General features: G+C 34.0%; 2 protein-coding genes across 3 annotated transcripts; one reads left to right on the top strand and one right to left on the bottom strand.

Moving 5' to 3' along the window:
- Positions 1-7,568: 7,568 nt before the first annotated feature.
- Positions 7,569-11,666, bottom strand: LOC133875336 (exocyst complex component EXO70B1-like). 2 transcript variants are annotated; one of them, XM_062313440.1, is made up of 3 exons: positions 11,194-11,666; positions 10,052-10,107; positions 7,569-9,529 (listed from the first exon to the last, which is right to left on the bottom strand). In XM_062313440.1, exon 3 carries the CDS (start codon positions 9,514-9,516, stop codon positions 8,014-8,016), a length of 1,503 nt encoding a protein of 500 aa, XP_062169424.1. In that variant the 5' UTR covers positions 9,517-9,529; positions 10,052-10,107; positions 11,194-11,666; the 3' UTR covers positions 7,569-8,013. The 2 variants fall into 2 exon arrangements, with proteins under 2 accessions (XP_062169424.1, XP_062169423.1); XM_062313439.1 differs by lacking the exon at positions 11,194-11,666 and adding an exon at positions 10,546-10,701.
- Positions 11,271-15,780, top strand: LOC133876040 (sialyltransferase-like protein 2). Its single transcript, XM_062314344.1, has 7 exons — positions 11,271-11,327; positions 13,080-13,233; positions 13,318-13,382; positions 13,881-14,035; positions 14,124-14,205; positions 14,767-14,876; positions 15,434-15,780. The coding sequence occupies exons 1-7, from the start codon at positions 11,271-11,273 to the stop codon at positions 15,636-15,638; spliced, it is 828 nt and encodes a 275-aa protein (XP_062170328.1). The 3' UTR covers positions 15,639-15,780.
- The last annotated feature ends 4,454 nt before the right edge of the window (positions 15,781-20,234 follow it).

The following is a 20,234-nucleotide window of genomic DNA, read 5'->3' as shown; positions in this document are numbered from 1 at the left end:
TGTATTTTTGCAAATTCCATTAAATTCTGACCAACGTTTAAATCCTTACAATTTTTTTTTTCCTATTTTTACCTAAAAAGAGGAGGGGGTTTTTCGGATTTTTGACACCCTTCCGTTAAGATTTAACAGAAAATTATAACATAGAATGACATTAAAAAAATAAAAAAGAAAGAAAGACGAATACACTAAATTAATAATTAAAATTTATGAGTATGATTGCAAAAATGATGAAAGATCATAAATAATAAGTGAAAGTTTTTTTCTTAATCTATTAATAGCATCATATTTACAGTTCATGTTGCACTATCCTCCGCGTAATTAGCTGAAAGCAAATAAATAATTTGTAGGTTTTAATTATCGATCCCTTTTTGTTGTTGTAAACAGTAATTAAGATGTGAATATACGCGCGGTGTGAATCTCATCGGTTAATAAATTTGTCAACCACATATGATCACCTTCCTAATTATGCTTTAAATTTGCCCATTAATTATGTGGTGTACTCATTTTATATTTTTTTTTGTTAAGAGATATGTTATTTGTACAACAATGCTGATGTGTCAAGTATTTTTTTTTTAAAAAAAAAAAAAAAATTGAAAATATTGAACACATCAACGTTGTTGCGCAATTGTTGTGCAAAATTGTTGCGTAGCTAACATATCTCGTTTGTCAATGTGTTTGAAAGATGTTTTTTGTTTTTGGTTTGAAGAAATTTTCTAATATGACATAAATGTGAAAAAAAAAAATCATGTTTTTTTGAGTATTTAATGTTTTTATTTTCAACATATAAAACAAAGGGAATCTTCATAAAATTCCCTTGAATTTCTACTTCTTTTGAAATGATCTCCTTAAAATTCAAAAACTTTCAATTTCACTCATTGAACTTCTAATTTGATGCAATTAATGAGCCCCTCCTTTCGTTAAGGTTTAACATTAAATCGAACAGCAAAAGATGTGAAATGACCTTTATTCCCATGAAACTTTTACAAAATCCACCCTTAATTTCAAATTATTATTATTTTATATATATATATATATATATATATATATATATATATATAAAGGGGTAAATTTGTGACCCACGAGTACCCAACTTCTTTTTAAAAAAATGAGGGTATTTTCGTCATTTTAAAGGGTTCCTTTAGGATTAAACGCCAAATATTAACGGAGAGGGAAACATTGCATCAAATTAAAAATTTAATGAGTGAAATTGAAAGTTTTTAAATTTTAAAGAGTCATTTCGAAATAAATGAAAATTCATGAGAGTTTTTTGAAATATTTCCTAAAACAAAATAACAGAACAAAAACTTTAGCAAATAGAGGTGTTTAATGAACGTCCGGCTCTTCTTTTTTCGAGTTCAATTCAATTTAAATTCAAATTCAGTTTAGTTTTAGTGTAAAATCTTTGATCAATAATAGTAATATTAATACTCTACCGACAAAGTCGATCTTTGAATGGTCAAGTGTTGAAGGCAACATTGATAGCCACCACCAACTCTTCGTGACAAAATACGAAACAGCATTGATGTTGTGACTTTCACGACCGCTAGCTTGGCTGGTATAAGCGGTGCAGAAATCCCTAACGTCTTTGCCTCACTCTCCCAATCCTCACCTACTCAACCGGTCACCTCTCCTATCCCCTATATATATATATATATATATATCCTAACTCTCCTCTTCTCTTCCATCCCATCTAATTACTTCCTTTACTTGAAATGAGATGGGAGAGCCAAAGGCATTTTGGTTCGAATGGATTCACCCCCACTCTGGAATAGGCGGTTTTGGGAATAGATTGACACCACTCTGAAATGGGCGGTTTTGGGAACAGCAACCCTCCTCAAAACCCTTTGGAACGGTAACACTCTTCAAAACCCACGGGTCTCAAAACAGTGTCTTCTATTTGTTTCATGTTTGATATAATTCTTGAACTAATGCTCCGTTTGTTTCGACATAAAATATTTTTCTTCGTAAAATATTTTTGACGAAATTAATTTTCAAAAAAAATAACTTTCTTGAAACTATTTTTCGGCGCTTGGCTCGTACGTCCGACTATTGTCGTCGGATTCTGGCCAAACTGGCTGAAATCTTGTTTGCCATAATCTGGCAAAGTCGCTGGATTCCAGCAGAAATTTCCAAATTCTGGCCAAACTAGTCGGAATGCAAACAAAACGGTCGGAATTAGGCTGTACTAGCCGTACTTGTCAGATTCTGGATACTTCACCAGATTCCTGCAGAAATTTCTAGATTCCGATCAAACTGGTCGGAATTTGGAAAAAGCGGCTATAATCCGGCTGTACTGGTCAGATTCTGGCCAGTTTAATAGGATTCTAATCTGCAAACTGGCTAGAATCCCTAAAAAATGTCAGAATCCGGCTGTACTGGCTGGATTCCGTCAATATTGTTCAGATTCTGGCAATTCGATACTAAAATTCGGAGATCTTTGACGTTAAAGTCGGGTTACCAACAAACTCCAGTTGTGATGAATTCCCACAAACGTGCGTGCAAGAATGAAGAGTTTAAATCAAGAAAATAATTTACGGTTCGTATTTCAAAAATTAAAGAAGATTTTACGGTCAAATTGAAAATAATTTTCGTTGACCATTATTTTTATCCCCACCAAATACCGAAAACATTTTTCAGAAAACATTTTACGCCGAAACAAACATGACATAAGTGTATCGCTTCATTCGGAAAATCATCAGCAAATGGTATTTTTAGGATTTATTAACTAAAAAGTTTAAACCACACAAAATTATTGTTAATCATATGAAGATGTCGTCCATACTATAATTATTCTTCCAACAATTTTATGTAATTACTTCTCTATTGTATACGTACCTATGTTTCAATTAAATGCTTTGTTATTAAAATAATTCAAACGACTATTGATGACTTCAAAAATTTTCAATCATAATATTTTTAGGTTTAACACTAATTTTTTTTTTCTTGCAGTGCTCGTAGAATCAGAACAGTCAGCAATTCATAAAGATGTTGAGCTGTGATTAGTGAATTGAGCTGAAAGATGAGCAGCCAATGATCACCGTCAGATAGATGATGAGTCATGAAACGTACTCATCCACCAAAACTAATAGGAAAAATTTCCTTCAATTCTAAACATCTTAATACCATGTTTTTGACCCTCTGATTTTTCATCTTTTTGTCTTTTATTGAGAATTGTGTTGAAATTTTTGTAAAAAATTTGAGGATAGGTACAAATTTATATTTGTAAACAAATAACATTTAATTAATATAAGGAAAGATAAGAAAAATTATTATGGAATGCATTTGAATAGAAAAGTAAAAAGTACTTTTGTTTCCAAATTTTAAAAAAATCAAAAGAAAGCCACCGTAAATGCTCCAAACATGCACTAAAATTGATTAAAAGACTTTTTCCCAATGGATCCATTTTACATACCGTTAAAAAAAATAACAGCATACGTGCCGTTAAACATAAACGGCTCAGATTTAACATAATATTTCCCAAAAGATGGAATTACTATGTCTTCCTCGGAGCTTTCGTTTTCCTTCCGCTGATAGAGTCTAAAAAGGTCAAGTCATTTTTCGCTTTCGGTTGTAAGAGCGTAAACTTACCTTCCTCTTATTAATCATAAGAGCCTGCACTGACTTCTTTGCCTCATTTTCCTGCATCAAATTAAAGACAGATCTTAGTCATACACTCTTTTCTTTCTCCGTGGTCCGTTGATGGATCGACCCTCCCTAACCATGCACCCTATTTCTACTTGACTTGAGCACAGGCAGGTTTGAAGGGATAGAATCCTGTACGTGGAAGAAATAGCTGAACCCATAACTCGTGATTCGTAGCTTACAACCTATCTTTATATTCTCAGTTGATCTTTGCTTATCCACTTCCTGAGTTTCGTTGTATTGCCCATTTCCAATGTCCTTTAATGAGAACAAGCATTAAAATCCATGGGCTTCATGAAACGGGAATCTTCAAAGGTTTTGATCCTACTGGGTATTAACAGGGTTTTTGGTTAAGACCCAGTGGCAGTGTGAAAAGATTGGGGCTTTGAATTGTGGAACAATTTGAAGCACCTGGGTCGTGAATAAAAATCCAAATAGCTAAGGAAAATGCCTGGCTCTTCGTCAAATTGGTGTACATTGTAAGAAACTAAATAACTATAACTGAAAGTCTAAAAGCCTAAAACACGAAGTCAGAGAAAGAAAAAGAAAAATCAGGACACAAGTGTGGAGAGAAAAGTACAATTGACTTCAAATTGGATAATATTTAAATATGCTTTGTTTTGATAGACACATTCTAAAATGAACAAAAATTTTCTTCCGATGGCCGTTTCTTCCTACCAAGTTTATAAAATAGTCATGTCTTTTAATCATATGAGAGGTACATGTTTTATTAATAGCATTAAAATAGTCGTGAGAAATTATATTAAAAAAACATGTACTTCTCACATGCTATTAAAAAAACACGTATTTATGATCATATGCTAAGGATATTTATTAAGCTGATAGTTCAATTAAGGGTTAAGGACTTCCTAGTTTTATGTATAATAGATAAGGATTTAAATTTTTGTCAAAAGTTTTCTAAGGCTTTTACTATCTATCGCTATTCATTTTAGGTGAAAAAAAAATAAAAATAAAAAAAAATCCAATTTTGGTTCTTGTTGTTGGCATCTTTGTCAAAAAGCTATGCTTATGTTTTAAAAAGCGATGATTTTACAATTTGAATTTTGGATATTGATCAAATTACTACATCGTTCGTTAGTTTTTTGGTCTAAAAACTGACATTCATATATGCCATTTAGACAAATAGCCTCGTCACCACCTATAATATTGTGCCACATGTACATTACATAGTCTAGCTCCTGCTTGACAGATCATTATCACTTGTCAGAAACTGGCATTTCTCATATGATTATTAAAAAGAGTTAAATACTTTATCGGTCCTGAATTTTAAGGCTGCTTTCTTTTTAGAAGAACAAAAACTGTTTTCTTTTTTGCTCCTTTTTTAGTTTTAAATCTTTGATCAATAATACTAATGTCCATGCCACCTGTTGTGGAGGGGAAGTTGCTGTTCACATGCCTTTTCCTTAGGGGTGTGCAGGAAGCGATCAAATTGCATCGACTCGGCCAAATCGACCCCCCGCCCCGCCCAACGATCAAATAAACTCGCATGTTTTGAGCCGGATCGCGTTTCTGTTCTGTTAAAACTGTGCGGTGTGGTGTGGTTTACGGGTCTGGATTTTGAAAAATCCTGAGGACTTGCCTTGCCCAGCTTCGCACCGCATGAATATTAAAAGAAAAAAAAAAATAAAAAAAGCCTAACATAATGAAGTTAACCTAGTGCCCCCCCCCCCCCCCCCCCTTTTTTTTCCAGTCTTCTCTTCTGTCTTCTAGAGACTTTGATCGCGCTAACCCTAGCGCCGCACAGGCTGTGCCTCCCCTTCTCTTCATTTCTCTTCTATAGTTCTCTTTGTTAAACCTCGCACCGTACAGTACCACGATGTCCATAATCAAGATGCAAGGAGAAAATCCCACCGCGCTTCATCTTCTTCGTTTTCCCCTAGGTGACCCACAAACTTGGGCATTCCGGTGAGTTACGAAGCTTAGGGGTGGGCACGATGGTGATTAAGCTGAGTTTTTTTAAAAAAAATTGTTCGTTTTTATTTGGTTTGGTTTAGTTTAGTGTTTGGATAATACTGTGAAAATCGTCGATTTGTTTGTTATTTCTATATGATTTATTTAGTATCTTAGAAAATTTGGCTTTGGTTTCTCATGATTCTAGATCTAGGTATTGAACCTGCCCCGCCCCATGCCGCCCTGCACGACCCGCACCCCCCGCCCCTCATCACCCCGCACCGCACGGACTCTCCCTTATTTGTGCGGCTCACGGGTGCCAAAAGGTTAACCTGCAGGGGTGAGGGGTGGGGGCAAAAAGGGCGGAAGTTCGCCCCAGCCTGCCCCGTGCACACCCCTACTTTTTCTTCACATCTATGGGCACAACCAGTCTTCGGACCATACCGAGCAATGGCTAGTTCTGTCAAAATTTTCAGTCTTGGTCTAGCTTTTCATTTTGATATGGGAAGTTTTGACAGCCATGATTGGCACCATTTTTTTTGGATTTTCCTTTGTGGATGGACCACCTAATATTGGTTGAACTTTTCACACTATTTTTTTTTGTTGTTGCTATGTTTGTTGTTTGTGTATATTGTGAGAGTAGGAAATATTGGGTATGATTGTTAATGTGTTTTGGAGGTGTTTGCTATTTATAAAGGTGAAAATTATTTTAGAAGTGTTTTTTTTGGGTACGGTTCATATTTGACAAAATGTTTTCTACAAAATTACCCCACCAATGACCATGAGGGGCTAAGCCACTTAATTCCTTTGTGAACCTAGTATGTGATTCAGAACAAGTTATATTTCATTAATAGCACGAAAATTCATAAACTAACATGTGCCATGATCTCATATAATCTATTATTTTAGTAAATAAAGGCATAAGAGCATTTGCACCCATTTCCAGTAAAAGAGTGGTATATTCATCTTTTGATATGATTTGATTATTGCTTTTTTTTTTTTTTTTTTTTTTTCTTTTTATTCAATTCACTTATAAACTTTATTTAATTTTTTAGGAGAGAAAGTCGTGATATCTTGTGAATGGAAAAACAGGATTTGTGAATGTTCTTTCAAGAACGACCACAAACGGGTATGTTTGTTAATGCGTTTTTTGTTTTAAAAAAAATGTTTTGATACGACGTAAAAGTGAAAATAATTGAATGTTTTATGTTGTGTGTCAATATTTTAATTTTTAATAATGTCACTCTTTTTTGACTCATTTATCATACTAATTTCACATGTGATGACGTGACTAGTTTTAAACTTTTAAGTAGCTTAAAACACAGAACGTCAACTAGTGTGAAATGAGTGTAAAGAGTAGAAAGAGTATACTCTAGCTTCTTGTAGACAGAAAAAGTCTTTTGAGGCTGCTATATATGGACCGTGGGACGAAGCCATCCGAGGGAGAGGCTACTCTGTCGCCTGGCTGGCTCCAATCATACACAAGATATCCCATCAAATTAGACTGAGGAAAAAGAAAACTTAATTGATATGTTGTACTAGTTTTTGTGTAAATCCCATATTCCTACACAATGACGATCGAGCTTGGTTCTTAAAAAGCACAAACATACGCTTAGCAAGAGAAATGCACCAACAAAACTCATATAAAAATACAAACATGCTAAAGCAGCAAGTATGCAATCAAGTAGCTCATAGCTAGGATACCAAATTAAGTGGGCCACAAGGGTGTTTCAAGGCAAATGGCGATTAATGGCAATAAAATACATGAACCATGGCAAAATCAACATGTACATACAAAAACTAAAATCTACAACACATGCATAACGTACATCAGTTATTACAGAATATAGCCTGTAGGTAGGGAGGGGATTAACATTCCTAAAATCCCATGCGGGGTTATCACATTACTAATGATGTGAACCAATTAATACAAAACATAGGAATTGATAGGTTGGCTGTTTCGAGTGAGCCAGAAACTCCCAAAACACAGTAAAATGTATTTATCAAACAAATAATTCAACTTAACATATATTCCATAATCCTTCCTTTAAATACACAATAAAGCTAGAAAACTCCCCATAGGAACGTAACTCTATTCTAGATAGAGTTATCCCATATATTGAGCTAGATAACATATTGCTATTCAAATAGAACTTTAAATGAAAACAACTACTATTACTCGTCTTCTCTCCCTAGAAGAGATAAGACTTTTATTCAACTACAACTCATATTAGATATATCTGCAACATAGATATATCTTTTACTTAGATATAGATGTAATCCTTACAGACTAGGATTACATCAACAAACAACAAAAATAAAAATCACACAATCAAGCTACACTTAACTGGAGAAGTACTCCTTTCCAAGAAAGCAGGGGGCATACCATACCTGATACAAGAGTCCTCTCTCTCTCTCTCTCTCTCTCTCTCTCTATATATATATATATATATATATATCCTATTTACTTTTTTTCTTCATGTGGTTTAGAACTCGGGGTGATCCTTCAAACAAATCCCACAAATAGCTCTGTAAATCTTCTGCCGTGTACTTTATGTATTTCCTCTCTACTTGATTCCCATACCTCCCCAGAAACGAGCTGTATCCCAGGATCAACTTTTCCGATATAGATATCCTCAGCTTTTCACGAAGTTGGGCATCGGGAACCTTCCAAGCAGTTTGAACCCCGTAGATTTCCTCAAAGCATGTATTGAAATACTTAAATCTTTCCTTCAAAGCGGCCACCACCTTTTTGGTATCAGTACTTGTGCTCCCACCAATCCCTTCATCCTTCAAACAAGACAATGCCTTGCTCCAAGAAGCGCAAAGATAACTCATCGCATACTGGTCTATCTGGCCACCACGTTTACGAACCCAATCATTATCACCTAAAACCTTCCCAAGAACCGAATCTTTCACTTCCTGTACTACATACTGAAAATTATTCATCAGAAATATATATTTCAGGGCACTATCCTCACACAGCTTCGATTTAGCCTTAAGAGTGGCCTGTACCGAGGACATCACCAACAATAATAACCTACGGGCCACGGGAGACAGCTCGGAGTTATCGTTATAAATATCATTATCACTATCACTATCATTTTGCAGAGCAACAAAAAACCCATCATCTTCACCACTTTCCAACAGCAACTTCAGAGTATCTCCGTTCTCAACAAGCAATTTCAAATAACCTATCACATACCGGGTCTTTGGGTGAATGTCACCGCTTTGCATCGGGGTCTCCCATCTCTCACTATGCACCGCATTCTTAAACTCCACAAATGTCCCGCTGGCCGCCTCGCCCAGTCCGCAAAGCACTCCTTTCGCCTTATTGATCACGAATTCATCAGTAACCATTGCTTCAAAGCAAGGCAATTTGTGTGCCATCGCATCATACATGCCTAATATCCTGAACAGCTTCTCAGGCGACCTTCTCCCGTTCGCAACCGCCTCGCCGAAGTTCAACAGCTGCATCACGAAGCCTTTCACAATCTCGTTGAAGCAAATCTCCTTGATGCCGTCGGCATCATGGAAAATATGATCGTAGAGGATTTTCTCACGGCTGACAATATCCTCTAGAACAATCTTAACGGCCGGAATCCATTTCCTCATCTTCCCTTCCAAGGAATCCCACTCAATATTCTTCCGAGCCTCTTCAATACTAAGTTTGTCAATCCCTAGCATTGGAAGATACGCATCTAGTGCATCGCGGCGGACGCTACAATAGGTCTGAACGAACTCATTTTCGCAGCCAGAGCGGCGCATTCGGTCCGCAATTTCTTTCAATTCATTATGCTCTCTCGAAACCATCCAATCGACAAAAACGTACCCACCTATGATCGCACTGGGCAGCGTGGAGCTACTGTTCCCATGGCTGATTCTCAACTCCGACTGCGTCATTTTGCTGATCCGATCGTAGAGGAGGCCCTGGTTAATGAGCGGGGCCGTGTCCGGGATCATGATGTGGCGGACCCTGTCGTTGTATCCAACAAAAACAAATAGTAAAAACAATAATTAGGAAATAACCGTTTCCGTCCTAATTTCTTACAGAGAAACTTCCTCCAACATATTTTATAATGAAAAGTGCGACGACCTATTTGTTTTTTTTATTTAAATATACAAATCAATCTTCACAGTAGGACCATTACCTGTCGCAGCAAGTACGCAATTAATGCATCATGTCCCAATCCTATAACTCACACTAAAAATCTCAATCATTTATAATACAACCATAGTTTACAAAATTCCCAATTTACAATATAACTATCGTCTACAAAATTCCCAACCACCACATACAGTCAGACAATTCATTCAAACTCCACATATTATATTCATATTTTCAAACATCTATCATAATTTCAAGATATTCAAAAGTACTCAAAACAACCAAAACAGTTATAATCAACATACGGTTGGTTCGAATTTAGTAAAACAATATATATTTAGCAATTTTATATTATATGAAAATAAGTTTCTCAATGAGTAGAATACTCACCTGGCTGTGCGGATATTAAGTACTAGGTTTTCTAGACACCACCTTGCAATGCGTCACTGAAAAATAATACATTACACATTACTTGACATTTTGTAACATTAGACTCACATTTGCGATTAATCATCACAACAATCGCAATTAATTCACAAATTAACAATCTAGGTTTTAATTACTTTAAAAACCTCCAAATTAATTTAACCCATAAAATTAGGGTTTCCAAACTTAAATCCAAATCATCAAAACACTACCCCAATCACAATATTATTTACCCAATAGCATTTACTAAGGGCTAATCACATAAAAACATCACTAAAATTAAATACCAAAAAATTAGAGTTTAGGAAAACTCACAAAAAATTCACCAAACCAAAACTCATGGTTTGGGTAGCCTTAAACAAGTTCTAACAGGTCCATTACTTCAAAAAAACACTAAATTAAACTTAAATTTCAAGATTTTAACCCAAAATCTCAAGAACACAAGTTTAGTATTTTACCTTAAAATGATATCCGGGTGCAAAGATCATGTTTTCGAAGACGGATCAAAGATCTGACCATCAAAACTTCGTAGATCTCGGTCTTCCTAACAAAAGACTCTCCCTCTTTTCTTTTTTTCTTTTTTTTTCAGCTTCTCTCAGAAAGACAAAGGCACTAGGGAGTCTTTTGTGCATAAAGGCACTTGGTGCTTCTGTGTCTTCTTTTATTACTTTTTTTTTATCTGAATGGCTATTTGTTCTTATCTTGGTTTCCTTTTATTTTATTTTATTTTAATTTATATATATATATATATATATATATATATATATATATATATATATATATATATATATATATATATATATATATATATTTTATTTTCTTTAGACTTTAAAATATTTATTTGTACTAAATTAATTTTGATAAATTATTTAATCAAATTTTATACTTTAATTACCAAATAATATTCCGAACATTACAAAAAGCGCATATTGTTTTAAATTACAAGAGTAAAATTAGAAGAGTAAATTTACCTTTAATAAAATTTCTTCTAACTTTAATTAGTGTAGTGTGTATATATACGAAAACAACATACCATCTCTTTGGCAAAATCTGACGTTTGAATTGTTGTTAGGAGGATAGATCAATAGCTTGAATCCAACATTTACCTGTAATTTCCGAAGCATCAATGCAGACTCTGAGGTGCTCCATAAGGATAATGCTAAAAATACAGCTTTAGCCCACCATGTCATCTTCTTCGACTTCTGATCTTCTACGGTTAATGCGCAGTGCCTCCGTCGTTGTATGTACAAGAGCTTGATCAATTTCAATGCCGTACTTTTCTACATCGTCGTAGATTTCAATGCCAATATTCATCAATTTCAATGGCTAACTAACTCCTTCACTACTTCATGCTCGTTCCGTTTCTCTTCGGAGTTCTTTAGGAAGATATTTTTTAGACTGAGCTCCCTCAGGATTAAGTTGACTTCGTCCTCCATTCCACCGGCGAAATCTGCTTCTTGTGCGGGTATCCGAGGCAAATACCTGTGCTGGTCCACGTTCTTTATTAACTCGAACAACAATGTCTGCCATTTTATTTTTTGCTGATCTTCCCTCCCTTAAATCTCTTTAAGACTTGGGCGTACGCTGGTCCAAGCCCAGCCTGCCCTGTTGAACAACTCAAGTGGCCGGAGTTGTCGGAGCATCACTCTCCTCTCTCTTTCTTTCTTTATTTATTAAGAAATACTTTTTTTATTTTTTTATTTTTTATTTTTTTATATTGAGTTGGATGAATGAGGGAAAGGACGAATCAAAGTCTCCCCTGGCCACCAATAATCATGTCACTGACGAACCGAAGTCAGTGTTGCGGGTCCAACCCCAGCCTGCCACCTGCTTTCATTGAGTAGGTGTGTAGATAAAGTAATGCTATATTAGATTTTGGTTGCAAAACACGAAGAAAAAAAAGAAAAAAGAAAACAAGACATGATTAGGATCACTGAATCCAGTCCACAAGTCCCAACGACTTTAATTATTTCAACAAACTTTTCCATATCAATCCTTGATTTAGGATTTGTAAATGCTGTAATAGTGGGCCCGCTCACCCCGATCATAATTTTTCACCTCAATTATACACCAAACTTGATTAAGAAAATATAGTGGAGGATGGAGTACGCTTAGGTAATGTAAACAAATTACAGAGTAGGTACTGGTGGAGCTTGGGACTTTAGTTTAGAGGGGTGATTAAAAAATATACTTGTACAAAAATTGATTAAAAATACTAAAGAATATAACTAACGAGATAAATAAACAATTAACAAAAAATTATTGTTTAAAACATATAAATGTAACTAACAATTTATTTTTTCACGCTTAACATTAATTTATTGATAAGTTGTCATTGACGAGTCTTCATATTTTCAATCATGTAAAAAAATAAATAATTATTGTTTAAAACATATAATGTAACCTACAATTTATTGTGTCACGCTTAGCGTTAATTTATTAAATTGTCCTTGACGAAACTTCATCTTTTGATATTGCATAATTGCTACATAATTTCTTTATTACATATAGTCTTGAATATATCAATCACAATGCATGTAACCAGACAATCATTATTGATTACTGATTCTTCATTCAGTTGAGTAAACGGTTTTTAACAATACTTATTACTGAAGAAGAGCTCTTTTACCTTCTCTTTTTATTTTATTCTATATATATTTGTAAAAGTAATTATAAAAGTAATGAAAGATTAAAAATAGTAAATGAAGTTTCCCCTTAATCTATTAATAGAATCATATTTACATTTCATGTTGCACTATATATCCTCCGCGTAATTAGCTGAAAGAAAATAAATAATTTGTAGGTTTTAATTATTCATCCTTTTTTTTTTTTTTTTTTTTTTTTTTTTTTTTTTTAATTGTAAACAGTAATTAAGATGTGAATCTCTTCATCAGTTAATAAATTTGTCAACCACATATGATCACCTAAATTTTCATCAGTTAGAGAAAATGGTGCTCCAATTCAGGTTAAGCTGTTCCTATGTCGATCTTAGAAATTCTGGTGCTTACTTCACCTAATAAATGCTCTACCTTTTCTAATTTTTGATTTATTACAGAACTATTCAGATTATGTGGGCAAGAAGAGTACATTTCGTCTCCTTAATAGGGGATCTGCCAAAGCTCTTGATAAAGTTGTGGAGTTAGATGGTATGGGCACCATACTTTGTTGTAACTTGTGAAGCCTGTCACATATTACTAGAAGCACACTAAAGATATGGGTTCTGCATGCAGAAATGAGGAAGGAGGCCTTGATCATTAAAACAACAATTCATGACATTATGAACAAAATGATATGGGTTCGTATGTTGTTTCCTTTTAGTTTTGCTCATCCTACCAAAACAAAAACGAAGTTGGTCTCCTATATTTGTTGCTTAAGTTTGAACTTTTCCTTTTAAACATTTTCTTGCTGCCGTAAATCATCAATTACAAATGTAATTAATTAATTGTTCTTGTAACTTGAAAATGATAGTTATTTGTACATTCATTTCCTTTAAAAATTACATATATTTATCTATGTTCATACATGTATTCCATATTATAGGACCCTGCTTTCAATTGGTGCTTTAATTGGTGAATTTAACCCAGAGAGAAAAGTTTAATTGCTAAAAGCAAACCAATTTTCGAAATCTCTGCTTGCATCTACTTGTAGAAACTTGGCTCATTTGTATTCCCTCTAGAATAGATGTTTGCTCTGGCATTTGCTCGATAGAACTGTGAGACATCACGTCCTTGCTTTTGGGGATAATTATCTTACTGAAACCTCGGGTTTTCTTTTTTGGGGGCTATCTATGCAGGAAATTCCAATAAAAAATCATGTATATCTCATGTTAGGTGCATCCTTTGGTTCAGCAGCAAAAGGAACTGGGCTCAAGGCTCTTGAATTTGCTCTGTCTATTTGTGAATCCGTAGATATGTATGGTTTCACTGTGGATCCCGGTTATAAAGAATGGTATAAAATTTTCTTTCAGCAGTCAGTATTTCCAATTTTATATACTTGCTAATGTTTACCTGAGCAGGGAGCCTTATAATATTTGCAGGACTAGATATTTCTCCGAATCTCGACAAGGTCATACTCCTTTGCATGGTAGAGCTTACTATCAAATGATGGAGTGTTTGGGAGTAAGTCTTCAGCTTTTCTTTTCTCCATATGCTCATACTTCTATAGTTTTTTGGATCTTAACCTCATGAAAATGGTACCGGAATAAGCTTTTTTTTTGAGAGAAGAAAGACTACCAATTCTCAGTACCTGTTAAGGAGGCTTGAAGTTGCAAATTCTAATTAAGAGGTCATGGAGCATTGGTGGAGGTTTTTTCTTTTTGTGGTGTATTGGGTCAATGACCCCCATTTTTGGATCCCAGATGGCACTATACTAGGAAAATGCTGTATTTTTTTTTTTTTTAAGTAATAAAAAAAAAATGCCAGATTTTCATAGGATAGTGCCATCTGGGATCCAATGCTGTAACCGAGCAAACAGTTATATGTTGATTACTGAATTGTAATCATGGTGATTGCTTGATATCCAGAACTAAATTTTTATATCATTTTTGCTAATAAAATTTTCGTTGTTGCAACTTGTATAAACACTCCGTTCTTCCTTCCTGATATGAGTGAAATCTTCTCATTGGTTATTATTTTTTATCTTTAACTTTGTCTTTTTATCTTTTTCTTCTGCTTGTTAAGCTTATCAAAATTCATTCTCCCATGCGAGCTGATCCAAATCGTGTTGTAAAATGGGTACCAAGCAGTGGCACAATTAGAGCCGCTAGAATCGCATCAGAGAAATTATTGACGTAAGTGAACTGAACTTATATTGTCTGTTTCTAAATTTGAGAATACAGTATTTGAGAACAGGCTGCCATAATTGATTGGCTTGATTGGTCATGAACTAGTTGTGCTACTTCTATTTTCTCTCATAATTTGATAAACCTCTGCAATACTTGGTCCTGCAAGCTATGACACATTATATGATGAGTGGAATATATATCAACTATCAGTTAGACAACCTTGCAGACACAGCATGGCCAAGTACTTGAGGCATGTTTGTGTATTGAGAGGAGAGGGTTCTGTTTGAAATGGTCTCACCAAGTAGAGAAGACTGACAACATCCAATAATCCCAACCCAATATGATATGATTAATGCTCCAGTTTATAAACTTTATGTGAGACTCCAACTTTCGTATCTTTATCTACAATGTTAGTTGAGTTCTCTAGTGTATTAATTTGAAGGAGAGGAGTAGATGGGGCTGATTAAGGATAATCCCAAGCCAGATTTCTATGGTTGAAAAACTATTGTATCGGACATGTGGTGAATGATATTTTTTTCCTCTTCTTTTATAATTTTCTGTAGGAGGGTTGGAGCAGGGTCTGGAGACCCATTAGCCGCATGCTCAATTATTAAGGGGAGAGTTGAGAGGAAGCCTATAGCATTGTCAAACCTCAGAAAGGCTGCTGCTGACCATCAAAAATTTGTGAAGGGCACAACCATGTACCCTTTGGAGCAGAGTCTCGGACATGGGGCACTTTGCACAGTGCCAGCAAATCGAATCACCTAAATTGTTCCCCTACCTATAAATATCATGCTTTACACGATTTTTTTTATGCGAAGAGATAATTGAGAGAGCCTATTCCTTTCTTGAGCTTAAGCTTTCTTGCTTCTTTCCTTATTGTCAAACCACTATGAAATCTTAAATTCTCTTCTGGGTGTTAAAGTAATACTAAAAGATTGTTCAAAAAGACAATTACATTAATGTAACATAAGTAGAGTCAGCAAATGACAAAAACTGGAATTTTAAATAATAAAAAAAAAGGTTGAAATTGTCTCAACTTGCTCGATTTCCCACTGAAATGAGAAAGAACACTCATGATACAATCTTTGCACTTCACAAAAACAATTAAACAATCAAATGGTCTGATGGGCCATCGAGAAATGATCCGAAAAAGCAATAAGTAGTGTCGGATGCACAATTCCACCACTCAATTCACAACCACACGCTTCATCTGCACCAACAGAGATACAAGGGCAAACAGCAAAACTTGAATCTTTCTATAAAAAAACCATTTCAAGAATCTTTCTATAAAAAAACCATTTCAATCCCATTTTCACATAAAATCTTCACACTCCATCACTTATTATCAGCAAACAACTAGCGCATTATAAATAATATGATAAATTCGCATAAAGGTTTCATTTGTAAAAATTTAAGTACATGTAGTATTTCTCTTAAATGAATTGGATTCTCGGTGATTCATTTTAATCGGAGAAGATTCAAATTCAACATAATTTGTGATGATACCATATTTCGTACGTTTACGTTCATACTGGCTTGCAAATTACTTCTAAAATAAGAAGAAAATTATTTGAATAGCATCAACCCGCAGTTAAAGAGGGAACATCTGACAGTCAAGTCAATATTTTTGTCTCAATGATAAAATTAAACAAAAAAAAAAGTAGTTTTATTTGAAATTAGACCAAAACCAAATCCTTAAAAGACTATCATACTTATATAGGATTGAGAAGAGATGGCTATCACTATGACTTGTTTAAACAAAATGCATTTTGAGCAAATAGTCACTAGTGACGGTATAATGGGCTCATATACGACAATAAATCAACTAGCTGTTAAAGTAATGCGTGCTCATTGCTTGAGTGGCAAGTATTAGCTACTTTTTAATCACTATATATTTAGCTTTAGAAAAATGATACACTTATATTTCTTATATATCTTTTGTAAAATTACTTACAATAAAGTTTCAAATTTACTATTAAATTTGTGAGGTTCATGGGGGTCTCATAAATCTAAAAGAAAATTTAAAAATGAGATGTACAAAAAAATGAGTAGAAGATGTAAAAATATCATTTCTATTAGCTTTAGGAGTAGACGTGTAGTCTTGTAAATTAGTTTGCGAGAAAACTTTGATTTTTCATATTATTGTAATTATACTTTTAAACTTTAAAAATTATCAATTTAGTTTATATATTTTTTAAATTTGTTTTTTTCAATTTCACCCGTCTGTTATAATTTTTTGTTAAATCATGTCAAAATTCACAAAATATCCATATTTTTTAAAAATCGAAGATTCGGACATATGTATTTTTGCAAATTCCATTAAATTCTGACCAACGTTTAAATCCTTACAATTTTTTTTTCTCCTATTTTTACCTAAAAAGAGGAGGGGGTTTTTCGGATTTTTGACACCCTTCCTTTAAGATTTAACAGAAAATTATAACATAGAATGACATTAAAAAAATAAAAAAGAAAGAAAGACGAATACACTAAATTAATAATTAAAATTTATGAGTATGATTGCAAAAATGATGAAAGATCATAAATAATAAGTGAAAGTTTTTTTCTTAATCTATTAATAGCATCATATTTACAGTTCATGTTGCACTATCCTCCGCGTAATTAGCTGAAAGCAAATAAATAATTTGTAGGTTTTAATTATCGATCCCTTTTTGTTGTTGTAAACAGTAATTAAGATGTGAATATACGCGCGGTGTGAATCTCATCGGTTAATAAATTTGTCAACCACATATGATCACCTTCCTAATTATGCTTTAAATTTGCCCATTAATTATGTGGTGTACTCATTTTATATTTTTTTTTTTGTTAAGAGATATGTTATTTGTATAACAATGCTGATGTGTCAAGTATTTTTTTTTTTTAAAAAAAAAAATTTGAAAATATTGAACACATCAACGTTGTTGCGCAATTGTTGTGCAAAATTGTTGCGTAGCTAACATATCTCGTTTGTCAATGTGTTTGAAAGATGTTTTTTGTTTTTGGTTTGAAGAAATTTTCTAATATGACATAAATGTGAAAAAAAAAATTCATGGTTTTTTGAGTATTTAATGTTTTTATTTTCAACATATAAAACAAAGGGAATCTTCATAAAATTCCCTTGAATTTCTACTTTTTTTGAAATGATCTCCTTAAAATTCAAAAACTTTCAATTTCACTCATTGAACTTCTAATTTGATGCAATTAATGAGCCCCTCCTTTCGTTAAGGTTTAACATTAAATCGAACAGCAAAAGATGTGAAATGACCTTTATTCCCATGAAACTTTTATAAAATCCACCCTTAATTTCAAATTATTATTATTTTATATATATATATATATATATATATAAAGGGGTAAATTTGTGACCCACGAGTACCCAACTTCTTTTCAAAAAAATGAGGGTATTTTTGTCATTTTAAAGGGTTCCTTTAGGATTAAACGCCAAATATTAACGGAGAGGGAAACATTGCATCAAATTAAAAATTTAATGAGTGAAATTGAAAGTTTTTAAATTTTAAAGAGTCATTTCGAAATAAATGAAAATTCATGAGAGTTTTTTGAAATATTTCCTAAAACAAAATAACAGAACAAAAACTTTAGCAAATAGAGGTGTTTAATGAACGTCCGGCTCTTCTTTTTTCGAGTTCAATTCAATTTAAATTCAAATTCAGTTTAGTTTTAGCGTAAAATCTTTGATCAATAATAGTAATATTAATACTCTACCGACAAAGTCGATCTTTGAATGGTCAAGTGTTGAAGGCAACATTGATAAGATCCTGCCACCACCAACTCTTCGTGACAAAATACGAAACAGCATTGATGTTGTGACTTTCACGACCGCTAGCTTGGCTGGTATAAGCGGTGCAGAAATCCCTAACGTCTTTGCCTCACTCTCCCAATCCTCACCTACTCAACCGGTCACCTCTCCTATCCCCTATATATATATATATATATATATATCCTAACTCTCCTCTTCTCTTCCATCCCATCTAATTACTTCCTTTACTTGAAATGAGACGGGAGAGCCAAAGGCATTTTGGTTCGAATGGATTCACCCCACTCTGGAATAGGCGGTTTTGGGAATAGATTGACACCACTCTGAAATGGGCGGTTTTGGGAACAGCAACCCTCCTCAAAACCCTTTGGGACGGTAACACTCTTCAAAACCCACGGGTCTCAAAACAGTGTCTTCTATTTGTTTCATGTTTGATATAATTCTTGAACTAATGCTCCGTTTGTTTCGACGTAAAATATTTTTCTTCGTAAAATATTTTTGACGAAATTAATTTTCAGAAAAAATAACTTTCTTGAAACTATTTTCCGGCGCTTGGCTCGTACGTCCGACTATTGTCGTCGGATTCTGGCCAAACTGGCTGAAATCTTGTTTGCCATAATCTGGCAAAGTCGCTGGATTCCAGCAGAAATTTCCAAATTCTGGCCAAACTAGTCGGAATGCAAACAAAACGGTCGGAATTAGGCTGTACTGGCCGTACTTGTCAGATTCTGGATACTTCACCAGATTCCTGCAGAAATTTCTAGATTCCGATCAAACTGGTCGGAATTTGGAAAAAACGGCTATAATCCGGCTGTACTGGTCAGATTCTGGCCAGTTTAATAGGATTCTAATATGCAAACTGGCTAGAATCCCGAAAAAATGTCAGAATCCGGCTGTACTGGCTGGATTCCGTCAATATTGGTCAGATTCTGGCAATTCGATACTAAAATTCGGAGATCTTTGACGTTAGAGTCGGGTTACCAACAAACTCCAGTTGTGGTGAATTCCCACAAACGTCCGTGCAAGAATGAAGAGTTTAAATCAAGAAAATAATTTACAGTTCGTATTTCAAAAATTAAAGAAGATTTTACGGTCAAATTGAAAATAATTTTCGTTGACCATTATTTTTATCCCCACCAAATACCGAAAACATTTTTCAGAAAACATTTTATGCCGAAACAAATATGACATAAGTGTATCGCTTCATTCGGAAAATCATCAGCAAATGGTATTTTTAGGATTTATTAACTAAAAAGTTTAAACCACACAAAATTATTGTTAATCATATGAAGATGTCGTCCATACTATAATTATTCTTCCAACAATTTTATGTAATTACTTCTCTATTGTATACGTACCTATGTTTCAATTAAATGCTTTGTTATTAGAATAATTCAAACGACTATTGATGACTTCAAAAATTTTCAATCATAATATTTTTAGGTTTAACACTAATTTTTTTTTTCTTGCAGTGCTCGTAGAATCAGAACAGTCAGCAATTCATAAAGATGTTGAGCTGTGATTAGTGAATTGAGCTGAAAGATGAGCAGCCAATGATCACCGTCAGATAGACGATGAATCATGACACG

Source organism: Alnus glutinosa, chromosome 8, assembly GCF_958979055.1.
Source record: "Alnus glutinosa chromosome 8, dhAlnGlut1.1, whole genome shotgun sequence".
In the NCBI taxonomy this organism is placed as follows: Eukaryota; Viridiplantae; Streptophyta; class Magnoliopsida; order Fagales; family Betulaceae; genus Alnus; species Alnus glutinosa.
Note: the sequence above shows the minus strand (reverse complement) of the source record. Positions and strands in the feature narration are given on the sequence as shown.